The sequence below is a fragment of the Branchiostoma floridae genome, chromosome 3 (genome assembly GCF_000003815.2).
Source record: "Branchiostoma floridae strain S238N-H82 chromosome 3, Bfl_VNyyK, whole genome shotgun sequence".
Classification (NCBI taxonomy): Eukaryota; Metazoa; Chordata; class Leptocardii; order Amphioxiformes; family Branchiostomatidae; genus Branchiostoma; species Branchiostoma floridae.
In genome coordinates this window covers 7,856,952-7,877,188 of record NC_049981.1, presented here as the reverse complement: position 1 = coordinate 7,877,188, position 20,237 = coordinate 7,856,952, and the positions used below count along the sequence as shown (strand labels likewise).

Here is a 20,237-nt window from a genome sequence, read left to right as displayed (position 1 = left end):
AATAAAATGAGTATTCACTTACCGGCGCCAGCAAAGTATCGACAGTCAGCTAACGGAAGGACGCTGCTTCTTTTGACGGCATCTGTGATTTCTCCTGTCCGTTACGTTTCACAGTTGCTTCAGGTAAGTAGTATGATTTATCCCCCTTGTCGGCGCACGACAAATAATTTTTGTACATTCTTTTTTAGTATGAATAACGAATAAAGTCATCGCCGTAAACCCAACCTCAGCACAATGTCGTAGAAACATCAACTGCTACTTCTAGACGTGATGTCCTTGGTCTAAAAGTAAGCAAAATTTTAACAAACAGACATAAAATCCACAGAAATAGTCACCTTCTGAACATATGTCCTGCAACCGCCGGATTGTTCAACGGTCTGAAATTCAAATTCACCCGCTGAAATTGGCGCATGTGCAGAAGTTAAAACGTCATGTTTCCCGTGGGGATAAGGACAGACGCAAGCCGTCTGAGGGCGTTGGGTTCCTAAGTATTTTATAGCCCCATCAGTGGCCGTCTCAGACGGGCGTCTCAGACGTCTTTCAGCCGTCTGGGCGTCCAACAAAAAAACTGACAGAACGGCCTGGACGCTCACGATGTGTTGGCGGCCGTTTCTGACGGCAATGGACGCTTCCAGAGAGTTTGAAACGCGCTCAGACGCCTTTGGACGCTTGTAGACGCCGTCTTAGCAGTTTCGGACGCTTGAATTTTCACAGAGGAAGTGCTCTAGAACCTATTCTTTGATTCGCTCATTAACTGGCGTTACCACCAAATGGTTTAAATGCACCAAAGTCTCCAAACAGATAGCAGAAGCGAACTTAGGAGCAAACTACTACCCGGATGGTACCCAGTCTAGTGAAGTTTGTGTGATAAACTAATGACAGAAGGTGTGTTACCTGTGTGACCACATCCTTGTCCAGAGAGGCTCCCAACAGGGGACAGCTGGCAGACGTCAGGCCAGCAGACAGGATGGAGTTGACCGTCGTACCCAGCAGCAACACTGCTCCATCAGCTGTTACACACTGCATTCTGATTCCTCCTTCTACTCGAGGGACCTGGGAGGAAGGAGATTATAAAGTACTGTAAATGTATTTAAGTTCGTGGGGATTTAATTTGCGGTAGCGGGTAAAAGGACTATTCGCTGTGGTTTTATGTTCGCGGTACCGCCATGCACTGTAGTCTCTTACTGTGGTGGAAAAATGTTCACGGTGGTTCTAAGTTCGCGGTGAAGCGGCCATCGCAAAAAATGCGAACATTAAACTACCATGAAAGTTTCTGCATTTACAGTACTCACTAGATAGCCAACGATAACACCTACACTAAGATGTGCAAAGGTCAGGTGTGACACGTTATTCACTGTAATATACCAGATGCTGCTGCTATGTGAAGCTGCTGGTGTGTTATGCCCACAGCGGTTAAACTGGTTATATAGCTACAGATACTGGAGTGTTGCACTGAAGGGCATTTATACCAACTATACATGTACAGATGCAGAAGATGGTGTGTTATATTGAAAAGTAGTTATACCAGCTATACAGATACTGATACAGAGGCATGGTGTGTTATACTGAAGGGATGTCATACCAGCAATACAGATACAGATGCTGGTGTGTTTGTAAATTGCTGAAGGGTTGCCATACCAGCATATACGGATACAGAAGCTCCTGTGCTATGCTGAAGAGTGGTTATACCGGCTATACAGGCGCAGTTTCCTCAGTGTTACACCAAAGGGCGGTCATACCAGCACTATAGATACAGGTACAGGTACAGAAGCTGGTGTAACAATAAACCAGATAGTGAGTGAGTGTACCTGTAGACTAGCTGAGAAGCCCGTATGCTCCATGTTTTTCCCCCATGGGAAGGCAAACACCATTCCATCCCTTCCAGCCGTCAACAGGAAGTTTTTCATCATCAGGAGAGAGAACACCGGACCCTGGAGGAAAAAATGTGTTCCAGTATTAGTTAGAAGCATGCTTGCACAGTCAGTATATGACAAACTTTTGTGAAAGTTTTGCCACACTTTTCCACTGCTGAAAGGTTACCGAATGCAATCAGTAGAAGTTAAGGAAATATGATTTAAAAAGGTACGATTCTAGAGTCATTTACAACCTACTTTGTTATAAAGAAATTATCATCAAATTCAAGCACAGAAGATTTGTTAGAGGACAAAACTCATGGTAGTATATAATGGGCCTTGCTTAGATAAAGAGCTTACAAGAACTTGGATATTTAGCCTTCGAAGCTTCATCAATGTATGTAAAAGAAACTTTAACATACCTCATGAATGTGCTTCAGAGCCTGTGTGATATTGTTTCCACCTTTAAAAACAAAGATATGTAACTACATTGTGTATTCAAAACTAGACAAAATAATGTGCAATACAGTAACTATCAGTTTGATATTTTACTATTTGCCATGCTTTTAAGATATCATAAAGCTTGAATTTTAGATTTGTAGCAGTTACTCCAAGTTTTCTTTAAGCAATGACTGTTTTTAAAGGTAAAGTAGATAGCGCAATGAGTGTTGGGAGCTGCCCAAGTCTTACGTATACCCCTACTCCGCAAGGAGGCGGGGCAGGTGATCTAGCCTGATCTAGTCTCGTGCTCGCGAGATTGAGACTAGGTCACTCTCCGTGAACAAGATGGACTGTAAGCCATCAAAAATATGAGGTATGTACCTTACCTTTAAAAACAGTCATTGCTTGAAGAAAACTTGGAGTAACTGTATTCATACGTGACTGATGAACCTCTTTGTACATTTGTAGCCGATTGCATTTAAGGTTCTTGCAGTCCCTACCTTCTCCCCACACAAACACAGTTCCGTTGGAGTCCCCTGTAATCAGGTCTCCCCTCTCGTTGTGGACAAAGCAGATGATGTACTTGGCCTTGTTGTACCGTTGCTAAGGAGACAAAAAATCCAATGTAATAAGAGATGGCAGACTTCGCCTCTCTACTACTGTTTTGAGACCCTTTCAGCCCCACAGGCAGAATCAGAGATAGCAGACTTTAACTTCATCAGAAACACACGCACACACATGCACATTCACACACACATACAAGAGAGACATATATACACAGACAGACAGACAAATATGTAGTAAGTAATCAACAGCGTAAGCAGAAGATAACATATTTTGCTTGTATGATTGTTGTAGCATATCTACTATTTGACCTGTCCTTAGTGCTGAAATCTTGGTTACTTGTTCTGTTGGTCCTGACAGGTACTGAAATGCCATCCAATAATCAAACACTTACAGACATATTCTTACCAGCAACTAACACAGTGCTAAGAAGCAAATTAGGTCATTTTTCAATCATAGTGTTAACAGTCTCTGAGTCGGCCATGGTTCAAACCAGGGCTCTAGCCAGCTCGAATTGTTTTTCCATCAGCCAATTACAATCGTCGCGAAAACCGCAAAAATTAATTAGAAGGACTGAACTGAGACCTTGAAAAACGGGTTTTGATGAGATTATCGTATGCAAAAGGGCGCCGACACACATTGTCAACAATCATAACAATAGCAAAACAAACAGTGTGTGGCTTTTACGGCCGTGGACGGCGTCCCCAAGCCGCCTGTAGCTTCCACCAAGGATTTTTGTCCATCAAGGTTGACGGATTGGTTTTAAAATTTTTCCGTCAGACGCAGCAAATTTCCGTCAATTGACGGAAAAACGGACGCTGGCTAGACCCCTGGTTCAAACCCAAACTACCTGGATGCAAAGGGTCAGCACTACATTGACTAGGGGTCAGGGTACCAGTACACAAAATTCAGGTCCAGTCCAGGTCCAAAGGATCAGGTCCGGACCTGAACCTAGACATGATTGTCTGTGAAAACTTGTAATTGGGCTATACTCAAAACAATGGTCCATTTTGCAACAAAGGAATCTGTTTGGTGGAGTATCGTATGAACAACACCAGCCTCCGTTAACTTGGACCAAGTTCGATTGTAAAATCTTGATAAATTACTATCAAATTTTTGTCTACTGCACCCCAAACACATGAATACCTGCCGCCATAGTGTCGGTATAATCTGTTTAATCTCTAACCGGTCCAACATCCGGTCTACTGATTTTTTTCAGGTCTGTTTTTTCCAGACCGGTACAACAAGAAGAATCGGTTTTGTACTGGTACCCAGCCCTAACATTGACTATGCTTTTCCATCACTTATGTCCCTTCTGAAAGACAGGTGAAGCCTCAGTCACAATGATCTTCATAGAATTTGAACCAGAGTCTCCCAGTTACCAACTACATTTTGAAAATTGGTACCAGGAGCTCAAATGTGAGGCTGCTACCAGTTGACCTACAAGGACATCCCTATTCTAATGTATGCTTACATCATAATTAGCCCTTGCCACCTCCTGCAGAGTCCCAGTCTCCACACCTAACTCCCACCAGACCAGGTGTTCCTTCCCTGCTGTCACGATGGTGTCAGGACTCCTGGGGCTGAACCCTGCCTGACACACCACCTCAGTATCAACCTGAGACACAAGGAAAGGTAAAGAAAGGTGAGGGTTGTCCTGTAGCCTTTTGGGGCCATAGGGTTTTTATCTACTGTGTCTAGGGATGGTATTGGAAGGCAGAGCCCATCCCTCTCGTCCCATCAATATATACTTCTCGAACTGAAGTCAGGTATCCATTTTTACACCTCGGTGCTACCTGGAAGTGAGGCAAGTTGTGTTTAGTACCTTTTGGTACTTTTAATGCCAGTTGGTATGCCAGAGTTCAAACTCTGTACCTCTGGGTTCTAGGCCAAACACCCTAGCCAATATGCCAACACTATGCCACAAATGAAACACACAATAACAAGCAGTTACAAAGAAAAAGCTTTAGCACAAAATTCATTCATTAAACTTGGAGGGTAGTCCAATTATGACTGTGATGTAACAGTAAACATTGCCATCCATTTGGAAACTCACACCACACAACAAACGCTTACCTTTGAGAGCTCAATCATCTATCGAGACAAAGATAGTAACAATATCTCATTTGCTGTTATAGCTTTTGAGAAACATGTTTTTGTTGAGCTGCATTGTTCTGAAATGGTCACTCTGAGCTTGTAGAAACTTCTTAAGACTGCAAGGAGGTGATATAAAACAAAACACAGAGGCCTTACAATTAACTAGTTAAGAGGAATTATCACATTTACCCTTGCTTCGGTGAGTTTCCTCCCTGACTTGATGTCCCAGACGGACATCATGTGACCTTCACTACTGTCAATAGCAACCAGCCGGTCCTGGAAGTTGGAAACTTCATTGTCAAGCTTTATTGCACAACAAAAATTGTAACATATAAAATGCATCTGGTCTACACCAAGCAGTCTAAGATAAGGTTTAACCCTGTACTACTCTAGAGCCTCTGTTGCAGTGATGTCGATAAAGTATTATTGATCATTGTGCTGTTAGCTGTTTGGGCACAGATGCAGCAAAGTCCTGTGCATTACATACAATTTATCCTCAGACCCTACATGGAAACTATATAAACAGGGCTCGAAATACCACCTGCATATGCAGGTCAGTGCAGATAAAATTGGAGCTGTGCAGGTATTTCTGGTGTCTACCTGCACCTATTTACCTGCACTGGTCCATGTACTGGGTTCTATACATAAATGTCATATTATGTAGGTGCATATAGACTGTTATCACCTGCATTGACTGTTACCACCTATCAAGTATAAAAGAAAAAAAATAGCAGGTTCCTGAACAATTTTAGTATGATCCATACTTCCTAAATTCAGAGTGGTGCAGGTAAAATTTGTCTGGTGCAGGTAATTTACAATGTTACCTGCACCAGTGCAGGTATGCAGAAAAAGTATTTCGAGCCCTGATAAAGAATGTCATACTTTTAGGGGAAAGTAGTGACCAGTGCTACTTTGAGATGTATCAAGAAACGTTTTAAATGACTGTGCCATGAGTGACGCAAACTGCAGGAAATACTGCATTTCAATCTAGCATGAAGTTATTTTCCATGATAACAATTTTCTTAAAATCTTACCAGTGTCCCTGAAAATGTTAAGGCAATCACAGCATTTTCCAAGGCACCTGTTCCCAGCACCTTTTGAGTCTGAAGAGTTCTGGAGTCCCAGATCCTTATATGGGCCTACAGGCACATAAAAGATCAAAACGTTTCAAAATTTACATTGACGAAGGCTGGACATCAAGGCAATACTGTATCTGTATCTATATAGCCGGTATAACCGCCCTTCGGCGTAACACACCAGCGTAATACGATACACAACGCAAAGATTACTAACAACTGGATAGATTGTGTACTGGACGGCCTTCTGACCTTCTCCAGACCATGCATGTCTTACTTTCTTTCATTCGTTTAATAGTGCCCACGAACATTATGTTGATCATTATAGCTCGATCTTTATTTCACGTCCTATCCGAGGGACGTTCCTAGCCTATGCTAGGTACTCATTTTCACAAGTGAAGTGTAGAAAGTCGTGTTAAGTGCCTTTCACAAGGGCAAAAGATTGGTGGCACAGCGAGACTCCCAACCACATGGGAGACCAACGTTTTGCTAATAAGGCCACGCGATCTCCCATGTGGTTGGGAGTCAGTTGTAAGTACTGTATCTGTGGTTGGCAGTTGGTCCTAGAAGTTTCCTTCTAACAGTCTTACAATACTGCCTGCAATAAGCTTTGAAAAATCAAAGCCATGTAAGTCATATTCTGCGTGGAATTCTGTAAATGCATTTAAGTTTGTGGGGATTTACTTTCGCGGTAGCGTGAAAATGGAGTTTTCGCGATGGTTTTCAGTTCCCGGTAGCGCCATGGACTCAGTTTGTGGTAGCATCAAAAACTCTAATGGAAAAAATGTTCGTGGTGGTTTTAAGTTCGCAGTGGTTTTAAGTTTGTGGTGAAGTTGACACCACAAAAACCACGAATATAAAACCACCGCGAACATTTCTACATTTACAGTAATCAGAAGAGCAAACTAGAGCTAGAGTGGGATAGATTCCTGGCTGGTCAAAACCAAGCACTGGCCTTGCTTATGCTACAGTCCCATTTGCACCGGTGCCCATGCATAAGGTGAGCATTGTCAGTCGGGTTCAGAAGCCACAAATATGTCCCGGTGGACTGCTGGATATCTCAGTGTTTTCACCATTAGGTTCAAGTATCTATTTGTTGCTGGGTCCCAGTTTGATTTTAAATGCAAGCTTAAAAAATCCAGGTGCCCAGCCGTGCCAAAAATAGCATGGTAGCCGCAGGGTGTCCCAAGGGGCCACATAAGGGTCACACCCATAACTGCAGAAAAACAGCCTATAAAGTAATTGTTCCTAGAGCTGCCACTTTTTCCAAATGGTATTAGAAAGTTTATTTATTTATTTATTTATTTCTGTCTTCTTTAACCAGGGTTAGCTCCATCAGTGACTGGCACTGCTTTTCGTGGAGGCCCTGGATACATAATATACAAATATTACATTATACATACAATACAATATTTACATAATACAACAAAAGCAAAACCACTTATAACCATTTCCGTTCCAAGTCGTTAACTTAAGGGGATGGAGGTCAGAAGTCACACAATGTTCTTGCACAATGTTTTGAATGTTTGTGTGGATGGTGCAGTTTTCACAGCTAGTGGGAGTGCATTCCAGCTTTTTGCACCTCTATATGCAAATGTGAGTTGTCACAAGCAAAGTTGTGAGAAATTCCAGACAGTGGATCCTACCATCCTCCTACGCACGGTCCCCAACGGCTAGCTGACTCAGCCTATGGGGCCCTGCTATCTCATGGCCTACCTGCAGTTATTTTCAGTTCCTCGTCGCCCTGCTTGTAAATATTAATGAGCTTACCCTTATATGGGCAGTCAGCCGTTGGGGATCGGGCGTAGGAGGATGGTGCTATGTAAGACGTAACATGATTGGCTGATAGCTTCCCAGCTGCCTTTGCGAGACAGCTTTCGACAACAAAAAGCCCAAGAAAAGCCAATTCTCTGATTGGTTGACAGCTGGTTTGTGGTGACAATCATAATAACCGCTGGTAGGCATCTAGATAGCAGGGCCCCATAGGCTAATGCCGTTGGGGACCGGGCGTTAGGAGGATGGATCCTACCTGAGAGTAGGAGTCATACTGCACTTCAGTTTGTCCTGTAGCCAAGGTGACCTTGTCTGGGTGAACAGCAATGCTACCAGAGGAGAGAATGGGGCAATGTTAGTGCAAAAGTACAATCTACGGAAATTGGACTGTTCAGAAAAGTAATAATGGTAACGTTGTACAGGAGGACACGGCAGGACTGTCAGCTAGCAAACTTAAGAACATCGTATACAAGATCACAGTTTTATGCATAACAAAGTTCTTTACAAACAGTAACATATAAATCACCTGCCAAAATTTTTGTGACTGTTTTCACCTTCCTCAAGGCAGTACCAACTGGTTTTGCTTCACACAACACAGCTATATATATAAGGTTTTGCTACGGCATTGCAAAAAATGTGATCCAAAACCCAACAGACTCTAGAACCAGGGCTCTAGCCAGATCAAATGTTTTTTACATTAGACCTGAATTCCCATTGATGGAAAAAATCCTTGTTCCTTTATTCAATCATTAGGCACCTGGCCCACATGCACAGACAGAGTCATGTAGAAGAAAGGAAGAATACATAACAGTTAACAACAAAGTCCCTAACCAAGCCTAATCTAAAGTTCGAACGTCATAGTGTCCAAATTACCATCATTGATAACAAAACATTGTCTGCCTTGTGCGATCAACATTACACCCTATGTTATGTGTAAGAACTTTGTTAACCAGTGCTTTAAAGTCTTGCTGAAACCATTGAGGTTCTTACCTTCTAATTTCCCCTGTATGCTCCATATAATGTCTCTGTCTACACTGTAAGTGGTCATAGATAACTGTCACCGTCCCCGTGAAGTACACCACCTCACCACTAGCCAATGGGAACAGGTTATTTCGGCAGTCATTGCCACGATAACCATACCTGTAAAACAGGGGTAGCAAATTAATTTTACATGATCATGGTTTTGTGTGGAAGCAAAAGATGATTTCTGAATTCTTCTGCTTTTTTTGCAAATAATTTCTGAATACTGAATGTTAAAGCATTTATATTGCCTCAAAATTTTACATGATATTACAAATAATGACATGTTTAATCTTTCAAGAAAATATTACTTAGTCAAAAGGTAATCATAATTATGATGCGATATTTACGATGCCTTATGGGGTCATATGTCAAAATGTCAGGGTGTTTAACCTCTTTGTTTGATTCTGTTGAAATTCCACCAATGTTGTATACTTGGGAATGCACTTAACACCACTTTCCTCACTTCCTCACTAACCGATACAATATTAATTGTGGAAGGATCTAAGCTTTGAGGTAAAATGATGGTACTTACACCCAGTCCAGACTAAGCTTGTGTTCTGGATACTTGTGATTGACCGGTTTGTACCAGTACCTGTCTGGTATGTACACATCAAGGTCCGTTCCTCGAATGTTCACTGTCACAGGTTTGCCATCGGGAGGGGGGACTGTAAACAGTTACAGAGAATGACTTACAGAAATATTGGCCATTGGCTAAAGTGCATTGATTTTACTGCTTACAACATGGTCTTTGCTCACCCAAATATTTTGAATCACCAACAATGGAAAATGAAAACTTTTATCATTTTGTAAGGGGTGATCAATAAGTTCTTGGCCTCACCCAGAAATGATAAGCACAACTCAGATTTTGAAGCATAGATGTGAAGTCTTATATGAATGCGTATCAAAATTAAAATTATTGTGATCATCACTTTGCAGGCAACACACGGTAACGTCAGGTAAGGGAGAAGGAAAAAAAGTGAACAATTGAGCTGCGACCTGAGGTGTGTGGGTAAACTTGCTCTGCTGGAAAGTAATAACGGCAATGATTTGAAATTTGGAGGATATTGATAAAAGGCTTCATGCTACGAAGTTGTGCCTCGAAATTTGAGTTGTGCTTATTATTTCTGCATGAGGCCGAGAACTTATTGATCTCCCCTTGTAAAAATACTCAGATTCTAAACATACTGTTTGTGTCATACAGTCATGTATCAAATCTTATTGTGAGCTTAAAAAGTTACTGTGTAACACCCCTTTGAGAAACCTGCCATCATGAAAATTGGTTGTGATATTATTACTTCACCACTATGAGCATTGGCTATTGTTTATCACCATTTTCACTTATAAACTGTGTAAGTTTATGGGTGCACCAATATGACTGTACTCACGGAATTTTGAAAAGTCTTTGGAAACTACAGCTAAGAAATTTTCGCACCAATGTTTTTTTTTTCAGCTGGTCATAGAAATGAATTTGGCACAAAATCTCCGTATGATCCTTGCTAGGCTGGATAAGGGAACAAAGCAAGATCAAACATTCTTTATGGGATCTGCAAGATTGTGTACATTCTCTTTTATGCACTTTTACATGCATTGACAGCCTCTTTCTGTATACAAAATAAACAATATCATAAGAAAATTGAATAACTTATCAACACATTATCAACTTCTAGCAAGTTACAAAGTTATAAAGTGATAACGTTCTTGTTTGAATTCAAACATTCATTGATGCCTTAACAATTATTATTACAATTTGCATATACAATTATTACTAGACGGGAATATTGTGAAAAAATCATGTAACTTCTATTTTCTAACACCAACACAAAAACACAAAGACACAGACACAAAAATTCCACATTTGAAAAGAAAAAGGTTTGTTACATAATCTTTCTAATAATTTGAAAAATTTAGCTCTTGACATCAACATAGAACTCTGTCCTGATTTCATATTTTTCACGTTTCTTCATATTTTTTCTATTTTTTCCATCTAACCTTCAGGTTCCTTGGGTTTTTCCGGTTCCTTGATGGTTTCTATGGGGATTTCTTCCTTCTTTGGCTTTGACTTGGAACCAAAAAACTTCTTCATGGACCCAAACATCCCTTTCTTTTTGGGAGCTGCTTCTTCATCTGTAAAAAAGAATACATCAGTAAAGCTAAGGCCACAACCCACTGTACGTGCAAATATGTGCTGTCTACTTGCCAAAACGTGGGCAATCTTTCAGGATCTGTAAGTGGTAAGTACCGGACTCGTAGGGAATCTGACGGATTTTGGAGCACGCAAACACGCCGTACAACTTTACGTGCAGGCAAAACTTTGTGTGCCATCGGGCTGCGGATTTGCCCCCGTAAGTGCCAGGACGAGCGACGTGCCTGCCCTGTACAGCCTAAACGTATTCAGAAATATGTGGCGGACGTGGCCTCCAAATAAATGTACGGACAAACTACACATACGGCGGGTTGTGCTCTTACCTTTAGCTTAAGAACATAATTATGCTATGTTTTTGGTACATTGTGTACAACATTACATGTTTTTGTTGTAATAAACAAGTCTCAATAGAAAGATGGAGTTGTCAAAGCATTTAGTAGATCTCTATAGATTCATTGTTTTTTTTTCAATATGGTGATCTTAAGGCATCTAGCAAATTAACATGGAAGTGTGAATATAATGTGATACACAGGTGAGATAGATAGAAGGATATACATGTAGGATGAATTACCCTAACCTTTATTTGACATGTTGACTGATGTAATGGTCACTGTTGATTCCCTTCTTGTCAGGTTCTTTGCTTCTATAAAGAGAAAATGACATATACAGATTGATTTTGTTTTCGTGGTGGGAAATTAAAGGAGAATTTGGCAGTGTCGTCAGTCTGTGGTTGAAACAATTATGTTCAGTACAGTAGTCAAACATATAACGCTAGTTCACCTTTATCCGTAGGGTAACCTTTATCCGTTCTTTTCAAGAACAATGTATTTAGGGATATCAAGTCGACAGATGGTGGTTTCAAACTGCAATATTTTGAAAAAAGGACAATTTGAAACTACCGTCCATCAGCTTGATAACCCTGGATACCCTGTTTAGCAACATAACGGATATAGGTTACCCCGCGGATAAAGGTGAACTAACGTTAAGGGATGAGAATCATGAGAGGTCACTGCAAAAATGCACAAAAATAAAACCACAGTCAACAATTTCAACCAAGCAGTTTAATGTTGCTTCAGGTGACTTGAAGATGGATCTTTTTTTAAATTTTTTACTTTCAAAGCAAAATGATTTAAAGACCAACCCCGTACTATAAAACCACCCAATAAATTCAGCTAACGTAAACTACTAGAGCTCAGTCTTCTGTTGACTGTGGTGGAGTTAACATCGGGGAAGGCTGGCTGAGACCCCTGACCAACACAAGTTTATTTTCAATTCAATTTTGAAATTAGGATACTACATAAGGTATTGAAGAATGTTTATACATAAAGCTTTACCTAACCCAGAATATAAAGTAATGAAAATGCTGGCTTGTCTTACTCTGGTACTGTGAGACATAACTGACAGTTACATGTGCAGTCTGCATAGCCCCTAGTGGTACACCACATTATTAGCCATATTTCTAGACATATAAATATCAGAGCTAATTCAGTTATATTAAAGGAAGATTTTCATGTGGCAATCATATATATATATTATATGATGTAGATACAAAAAGACACTTCGATACAAAGTTGGCAGAGCAGAGCTGGAAGTTTCAATTTGCTGTTATTAGGACATCGATTATGTTTGTTACAACTATCTGGATCATTCTGCAGGGTTTGATAGTGTTTCCGTGAAAACCAGTAGAGAAAAATATTTGAATTTTTGACCAGTATTTTATGCTAATCTGTCCCTGCCTTTGTTTCCAGCGTGTAGACAGTCTGGGATTTTTATTAGTTTATGTATTTATAGGGGTCAATTCACCCCTCTAGCTGCTGGGATGGTCACAGTAGGGAGTACTTCCTTAGTGCTTTGCCCAGGGCACACCTGCATGGTCTTTAAGGAGAGTAAAGAAAACATTGACTTGCCTTCCTCTTGTTTGACCTCTGGACTGTCATTTTGGCTTGAATTTTCAGCTGTCGCAACTGAAATGGTAGAGAAATTTTACATTTCATTCATAGATATGTAATACGTACTTTACTGAAAAGAATTAACAGGGCACTTACAGAACAGAATCTGATTTGTAGACTTGCAGCTCACTGCTTTTTGTGTTTCTGAATCAGCAAAAATTAATATCAATTTTCTTTCATCAGTATCATATACAACAAATTCTAGAATGAAAATGAAATTGCAACAAACTGCAATAGGATTATTGCAAAATCACAAGATGCACATCTGCATCTGAAAACTTGAAACCCTTCAATAAGCAAGATTGGAGGACCAAAACACCACACACCTCAATAGAGCTAATTGGAGGTCCTGTGTCATAATGAGAAAATTCTGGATAGAGATGTCTTTAACGAAGATGCATCAGCATTTGATGCCTACAGATGATTGTTTAATTGATCAATAAACAAATAATTTGTTGATTGATTGATTGATTGATTAATTTTTTCATTGAATAAAAGAATCATTAGCAAATCATGACAAATTTTTCCTGATATAATCTTTTGAGGGTTAGCCACTGCATGCCAGACAATATTGGCCACACAGTTACGTACAGGGGAAATCCCACATGCTTATTAGACTTCTGGAAGAAGACAGTCTTGGGAGAGAAGGCCTTCTGTCTCCTAGTGTTAGTAAGAATTAAGAAAGACGTGAGTCAAAACACAACACAAAAGGATGGAACCATGAGAGGAAAATAGTAAGTTGGAGAGGTCATTTGGCTGTGTTTACTGAAAATTGCAAATTGAAAGTATTAATGATGAAAATTGTTGCTCTACATAGACTATTTTTGAGGTCCATAAGAGAATACTTCATATTAGACACAATATGAAACATTCAGGAAATTTCTGCAGCAAAGTTTGCTCTCAATCCTTCCCCTCAGATGTAACGTTATGCAATTTGCTTTAAAAGTAACAATTTAACAATTGCATTCTATATTATCAATATGTAAAAGCTTACACAGTGTGCAAAAGCTAATCAAAACATAATAAAAACCTTCATGTGCTATGTAAATTTTCTATTTCACATGTACACATCAATTTGCACAATAGTCCTTAATTCAGCACTAGGGACAACACCAATGTGTGCAAAACACTGTGCCATTGAACAAGCTTATACCAGATCCAGTGCTGAAGGGATAAGCTATCTTCTCTGGAGTTGGAGGGTGCTTTATAGATTGCTATTTCATCATAAGCCATGTTGATTTGATTACATGGATTAGTTCTGGGAACTTTTAATATTTCCTATTGAAGGCAACTTTTTTTGTTTCCATTCAGTTTTGAGGTTCCCCGAGGATGTCATCCTTATGCAATTCAAACCATTTTCAAGATAAAGTAAGTGTGTAAATCGTACAAAGCAGCTGCAAAATAAGCAAAAACATGCTTTAGATATTAGGATATGGATACTAATGTTGTAGAATATCAAAGTCAACTTCAAAGTCAAAGAAGAAGATATAACATAAAAAAATGAAAAATCTTTTGTTTGGGATACCACAGTCTTTGTGTTTGTTCAACCTTCCTTACCTCTAATGATGTATAATGAAGTTAACTTTGTTTTTGTGGCTTCCCAGAGGATGTCACCCATATGATCTAATTAACATGGCTACAACTGAGGACAGGTCCAAACTGGCCTACTAATTCACAGGATCGTGTGCCTGAGTGCTTTTAGCAAAACCATACACACAAAACGTGACGTGGCAAAAATCGTAATCTTTACTCAGAAAATCCACCTATGGCTCTTGAAAGAAAAAAAGCCATTGAGGTGAAGGAATTGCAACAAGTTAGTGCAAAGAAAAAGTCGGTGTTAGGTGCTGATCACAGTTCAGGTGCTCAGGAGGTACCTGGTTGCTCTGAGTCTTCACTTTCCTTTTCTCCACCCTTCAACTTCTTCATCAGGGACAGTTTCTTAGCCGCTGTTGTAAGATTTTTTTTCTCTTCCCCTCCTTCTTCGGTAGTGTTTTTCTCCTCTTTGTCAGCAGGCTCAGATTCCTGTAGTTGCTCTTTTGCTCCGCCTCCCTTCATTTTTGCCATAAACGACATCTTCTTTGTGGATGAAGAGAGGGTAGTTTTTCCTTTGTTTTCCTTGTCAGAGTCTGCTTCCTTTTTGTCTGATGGCTTGGCAACTTGCTGCTCTTTTTCCCCTGTTTTCAATCTTCCCATCAAGGACATCTTTTTCATAGATGAAGCAAGACCAGTTTTCCCTTTGTTTTCTTCCTCCTTTTCAGCTGCAACATCCTCCTTTTCATCTTTTTCTGGTGATTCAGATTCGTTCTCCATCTCCTTGGCAGCACTTTTTAGTTTGTCCATGAATGACTTCTGTTTAGCAGAAGAAAGAAGGCCCTGTTTCAGAGCCTGTTTCTTTTCATCACTTTGCTTGATTTCAGGTGATTCAGATTCTTTCTCCATCTCCTTGGCAGCACTTTTTATTTTGTCCATGAATGACTTTTGTTTAGCAGAAGAAAGAAGGCCCTGTTTTAGAGCCCATTTCTTTTCATCAGTTTGCTTGATTTCAGGTTCATTGTTTTCTTTCTGGACCATTTTCATTTTCCCCATCAGTGACATCTTTTTTATTGACCCAACAGGACTTTTCTTCCCACTATTTTCCTTATCTGTATCTTGAGACATCTCAGCTGAATCTTCTACTTCTTTTTCTGCTTTACCTGGTCTTTTAGAGAATGCTGCTGCAACCTTTCCTTCTGTTTTGCTACCTTGAACTTTATTCAGCCAAGGAGACCGCGGACGGGGTGTTTCTTTAGCTTCTTTCTGTTCAGTTTTGCCAGATTTAGGAGAAAATGCCATTGCTTTCTGAGCTAGCTTAATTTTTTGTTTATTAGTCAGTTCTTCTTCTGCTGAACTTATCTCTGAAACTGCCTCTTTCTCTTGTGCTGATCCAGGTCTTCCCTTGCCAGCTAACATCATTGCCCTTCTAGCTGACTGTATACCCTTAGATTTTGGACTTGGGCTTCTCTGCCTTGGAGCTGATTCTGTGACTGCCTCTTTCTCTTGTGCTGATTCTGGTCTTCCCTTGCTAGCTAATATCATCGCCCTTCTAGCTGACTGTATACCCTTAGATTTTGGACTTGGGCTTCTCTGCCCTGGAGCTGATTCTGTGACTGCCTCTTTCTCTTGTGCTGATCCAGGTCTTCCCTTACCGGCTAGCATCATCGCCCTTCCAGCTGACTGGATACCCCTTGTCTTTGGACTCTGGCTTCTTTCTCCTGGACTGGGGCTTCTGTCCTGCCGCCTCTGTTTTGCTGATCCAACAAAAGCCATCACCCTTCTCCCGATCATCGCCCTTCTAGCTGACTGTATACCCTTAGATTTTGGACTTGGGCTTCTCTGCCCTGGAGCTGATTCTGTGACTGCCTCTTTCTCTTGTGCTGATCCAGGTCTTCCCTTACCGGCTAGCATCATCGCCCTTCCAGCTGACTGGATACCCCTTGTCTTTGGACTCTGGCTTCTTTCTCCTGGACTGGGGCTTCTGTCCTGCCGCCTCTGTTTTGCTGATCCAACAAAAGCCATCACCCTTCTCCCGGTGTTGATACTTGGGAGTGCTTGGTCCGACGCCTCTGTTTCAGATTCACTCATCCCATTCCTTGAGGACGGCCTTTGACCAAACATGGCGGCCTTCCGGGCAGTAGCCATGCTGATCTTCCTACCACCTTGTGGCGAGGGACTTTTGGGACTTATCTTTCCATCTCTCAATTTTGTCCCCTCCGCAAAGACTACTGCCCTGCCTGCAGCGCCGATGTGTCGACTTGTGCCTACTGATGTGTTTGGTCTTTCAGGGGAAAATGTCTGTCGTTTTCCGTAACCAGACCTTGCTTTTTCCGCCATTGCAACAGCCTTTCCCATCCTGGCCAGCCTTCCACTGGGTGGGGTTGTTGGGGACCCACCCCCCGACATGCTCATCCCTAAGGCTGAGGAAGCTCGTTCATTATCAGAAACATCTGGAGACGAGGCCTCACCTGACCAGAGTTGGGCAGTGCCATGTTAGCTTCAAATGGAACATGTAATCCCTTATGGAGGGATTGAACAAAATGTTTGACTATTCCTTTAGATGTGTCACCAATTAAGCTACAATGAACAGGATTTTCAGGTAATAAAAACGTTTACATACTATATATTTAGCAATCAAAATAGAAAGAAAATCTTGAGCCCAAACTAAGGAGAAAATAACTTAAGCCAAATGGATAGTGAAAAAAACTATCTAACATGACCACAAATTTTAGCAGGATACCATAGAGTAGCAATCTTCCTGTTGAAAAACTGTTAAGTTAATGATTTCTAATATAAACTGACACATTGACAGTATACCAATATGATACCAATTTCATGCATTTGATGATTACAGGCCAACAACAAAAGGAATGAGGAAAAGGTATTACTTGAGAGCAGTTAGAAATAAATAAAAGTGACTGAATGGCAGACAGCACATTGTTAGAGTTTTAGATATTCATACAGTCTTGAGTATTTTTAAGAGATCAGACAGTCTTGTTAGCACGACAAAACTCTCAAAGTAAGACAAAAGAAACTCATTATTACATACTGTAAGTTAGTCTGTAACTGTCTGACAAGAAAACTACAGAAAAGGGAAAATTGTCTGAAATGACCACATAATATAGTACATGATGACTTTCAATTTGCTGTCAGCTTTCACGTGATTTTAAAAATGAAAATCTGTGAAATTTTTTCTCAACATTAACCCCCCCCCCATTCACCCACAAACTCTAGTCCAATTCTTACTAAAGATGCTCTCCAACACTCAGCCCCTTTTGCACCCACTGAATGCACTGATATTCTTAACATTATATGTGTGTGAGTGATATGATAAAAATTGGACTTCTTTAATTTGTCATCCTTACCTTTCTTTGACGCGAGTGAGGCCAGACTGTTGTTAGAGGTCATGCTGGCTTCTAGATCTGAGCCTAATGATCAGAGTAGATGAGGAAAAATATTACTATCATAGTAATGTCGGAGTTGGCTATACTCCTTTGCCAGCTTTGTCTCTAAGGCACCGTAGGGTCTGCTTGGAGTCTACATGAAAGTATATGATAACCAGAACTTCAAAGCAATAAAATGGGTGAAAATCAGGAAATTACTAAAAATGCTAAACTTCAATAATACAGGTTTTAAAACACTATTCCTATGGCAGTAGTAAGTTGGTCAAATGTTATGACATATGAATCACCAAATTAACAACTTCAAAATTGACAGAAAAGCTGTAAGACACAGAAAAGAGAGGATGGAAATATAAAAATACATCAAAGTCTAAAGAGCTAAACAATATAACCACCAGGAAGATTTGATTGAATTGGATATTTAACATGAATTTGAAAGAATGAGGAAATTGAGTCTTTCTAAAATAGCATTCAGACTCCAATTCCAAACGACCATCTTAAATTGATAGATAAAATTCAAAGATATCAAATCATACATCTATGAATTGTGAAATACCTGAATGTGAAATTATGGATTCCGAAGTGAGGCTATTTGCTGAGGGAATGTGGGGGATGGAGGTGGGGGTTTGTGAAGGGGTTTGGGTGGGTGAAGGTAGCACTTCCCCAGGCAGGGGTGGGGACTCATTCAGAGGTGGAGAATTTTTTCTTAGATCAACTGTGGATTTTGATGGCTGGGTTTTTGTCATTTGACTTGAAACTCTTCTCAAATTGGCCTCAGTTGTGCTTCGTTTTGGAGGAGCAGACTTGGGTGGCAGTTTCTTCACTACAGATGTACTAGATTCTCTCTTTTCAACAATGTGGACGCTTTTCCGCGAGACTGCAGATTTTGTGGGGCGTTTTTGTGCGGGGGGATCTTTGTCGATCGTGTTCTCACGTGAAGGGGGGGATGTTTTGCGTTGAGAAGGTTTTTTGCCATTCTCTTTTGAAGTTTTTGTTTCTGTAGAGTTTTCAGGTAAGGATGGTTTTCCAGGGAATATTCCATTAGGTTCAGGGGTAGGCTGATTGTGGATGATTGGCGAAGTGATAGGGGGAGGGGGTTCTTGTGGGGGGATGGGTGCAGGTGAGGGGGTGGGGGGTGTAGGGGGCTTCTCTGTCAGCGGTGGTGTTGGTGCTGTGCTAGGCGGTGCAGTTTGTTTCTTGTCTTTGGCAGGATCATTCTTTGAGACGGGTTTCTCGTCTTTTCCTTGTGCAGTGCTCTGGTCAGGAGGAGGGCTGATTTTTGGCACCTCCTCGGGTGCGGGTGCCGGTGTGATGGCCTGCTGTGCAGGAGGAGGCTTGGGCTCTGTCAGTGCTAAAAAATGATGCATTCATGTGAGAAAAAAGCTTGATGTGGCATTAGACTATTAAACACACAATTACTAGAAGGGGCATATTCCTAATACTAAATTCTTCTATAGATCTAGTCACTTCTATACCTGCATCAATTGTAAGTGGCAAACACCATGATCATAAAACACCAAATGTAAGCATATGTAAATACAAATGAACCATTTTTTGGTGTAATGATTTAATGAGTTTTGTGTCAGAAAATTCTAGAAGGACACTGCTGATTTCTAATCCTAATGCTCTATCTACATGTAGTTACAAATTACAAACAAAATCTGCAACATTTCGGACCCACAGTGTATAGAATACCCACATAGCTATTAATTGCACCGGAACTGTAACGCTAATATAGACAATGCATATTTGAATACAAAATCAATCTCTACAATTGGATAAGATTCAGAAATTACTTCCTGATGTTTGAGCGATATCCATCGCTCTTATTATAATGACCACTAATTCTTCCAGTGACACTGAAGAAGAGTGATCCAGTTGTAGTGATACATGTAGATTTGTTTTGAAACATACCCACTAAGCTATTGTACAGGTCCAATCACAGTGTATATTGCAGCAATAATGTACCTGAATCATTCAGAACTACAGATAGAAATGAGGTAGGAAGGGGGGGCAAGCGTGGCCCGTGTCTATAGTACACAGGCTTAGGTGACATCAGTCTAGTTCTTGCTTCTCTCCTCCCTTTTTGTGTGGAAGGCATGCAGGAAGGTCAAAAGTCAAATATTGTCAGCAGAGAGTGGTAGAGATATGTATGTCGATTACATAGAATTTTTTTTACAAATTTTACAACTTAAGTTAACCTTTTTGTGACATTGTGATATTTGATATCTGTGCAGGTGCAAAACTCATATCTGTAGTTTGATTGCGTGCTCCTGCTAGAGTTCTACAAGTTTCCAAGTTTTCATTCCTTGTCAGTTTTGCACAAAGAAAAGTAAGTATAGAAAAGAAACAAGTTTGCTACATAGATATGTTATTACACCTGG

General features: G+C 40.5%; 1 protein-coding gene across 6 annotated transcripts in view; it reads right to left on the bottom strand.

Moving 5' to 3' along the window:
- Positions 1-20,237, bottom strand: part of LOC118411988 (echinoderm microtubule-associated protein-like 2) — a 45,119-nt gene that overhangs the window by 12,987 nt on the left and 11,895 nt on the right. Inside the window, exons 8-23 of one of the 6 annotated variants that reach the window (XM_035814532.1) lie at positions 18,410-19,204; positions 17,818-17,880; positions 13,511-13,579; positions 12,878-12,934; positions 11,548-11,613; positions 10,817-10,951; positions 9,360-9,492; positions 8,795-8,944; positions 8,061-8,133; positions 5,990-6,094; positions 5,145-5,231; positions 4,333-4,476; positions 2,795-2,897; positions 2,276-2,316; positions 1,809-1,931; positions 895-1,053 (exon numbers count right to left, since the gene is read on the bottom strand). In XM_035814532.1, the coding sequence (XP_035670425.1) occupies positions 895-1,053; positions 1,809-1,931; positions 2,276-2,316; positions 2,795-2,897; positions 4,333-4,476; positions 5,145-5,231; positions 5,990-6,094; positions 8,061-8,133; positions 8,795-8,944; positions 9,360-9,492; positions 10,817-10,951; positions 11,548-11,613; positions 12,878-12,934; positions 13,511-13,579; positions 17,818-17,880; positions 18,410-19,204 (2,303 nt within the window). Of the gene's footprint in view, positions 1-894; positions 1,054-1,808; positions 1,932-2,275; positions 2,317-2,794; positions 2,898-4,332; positions 4,477-5,144; positions 5,232-5,989; positions 6,095-8,060; positions 8,134-8,794; positions 8,945-9,359; positions 9,493-10,816; positions 10,952-11,547; positions 11,614-12,877; positions 12,935-13,510; positions 13,580-14,793; positions 16,232-17,817; positions 17,881-18,409; positions 19,205-20,237 lie in introns of those variants that run through there. The other 5 variants (XM_035814533.1, XM_035814537.1, XM_035814534.1 and 2 more) reach the window with 5 other exon arrangements.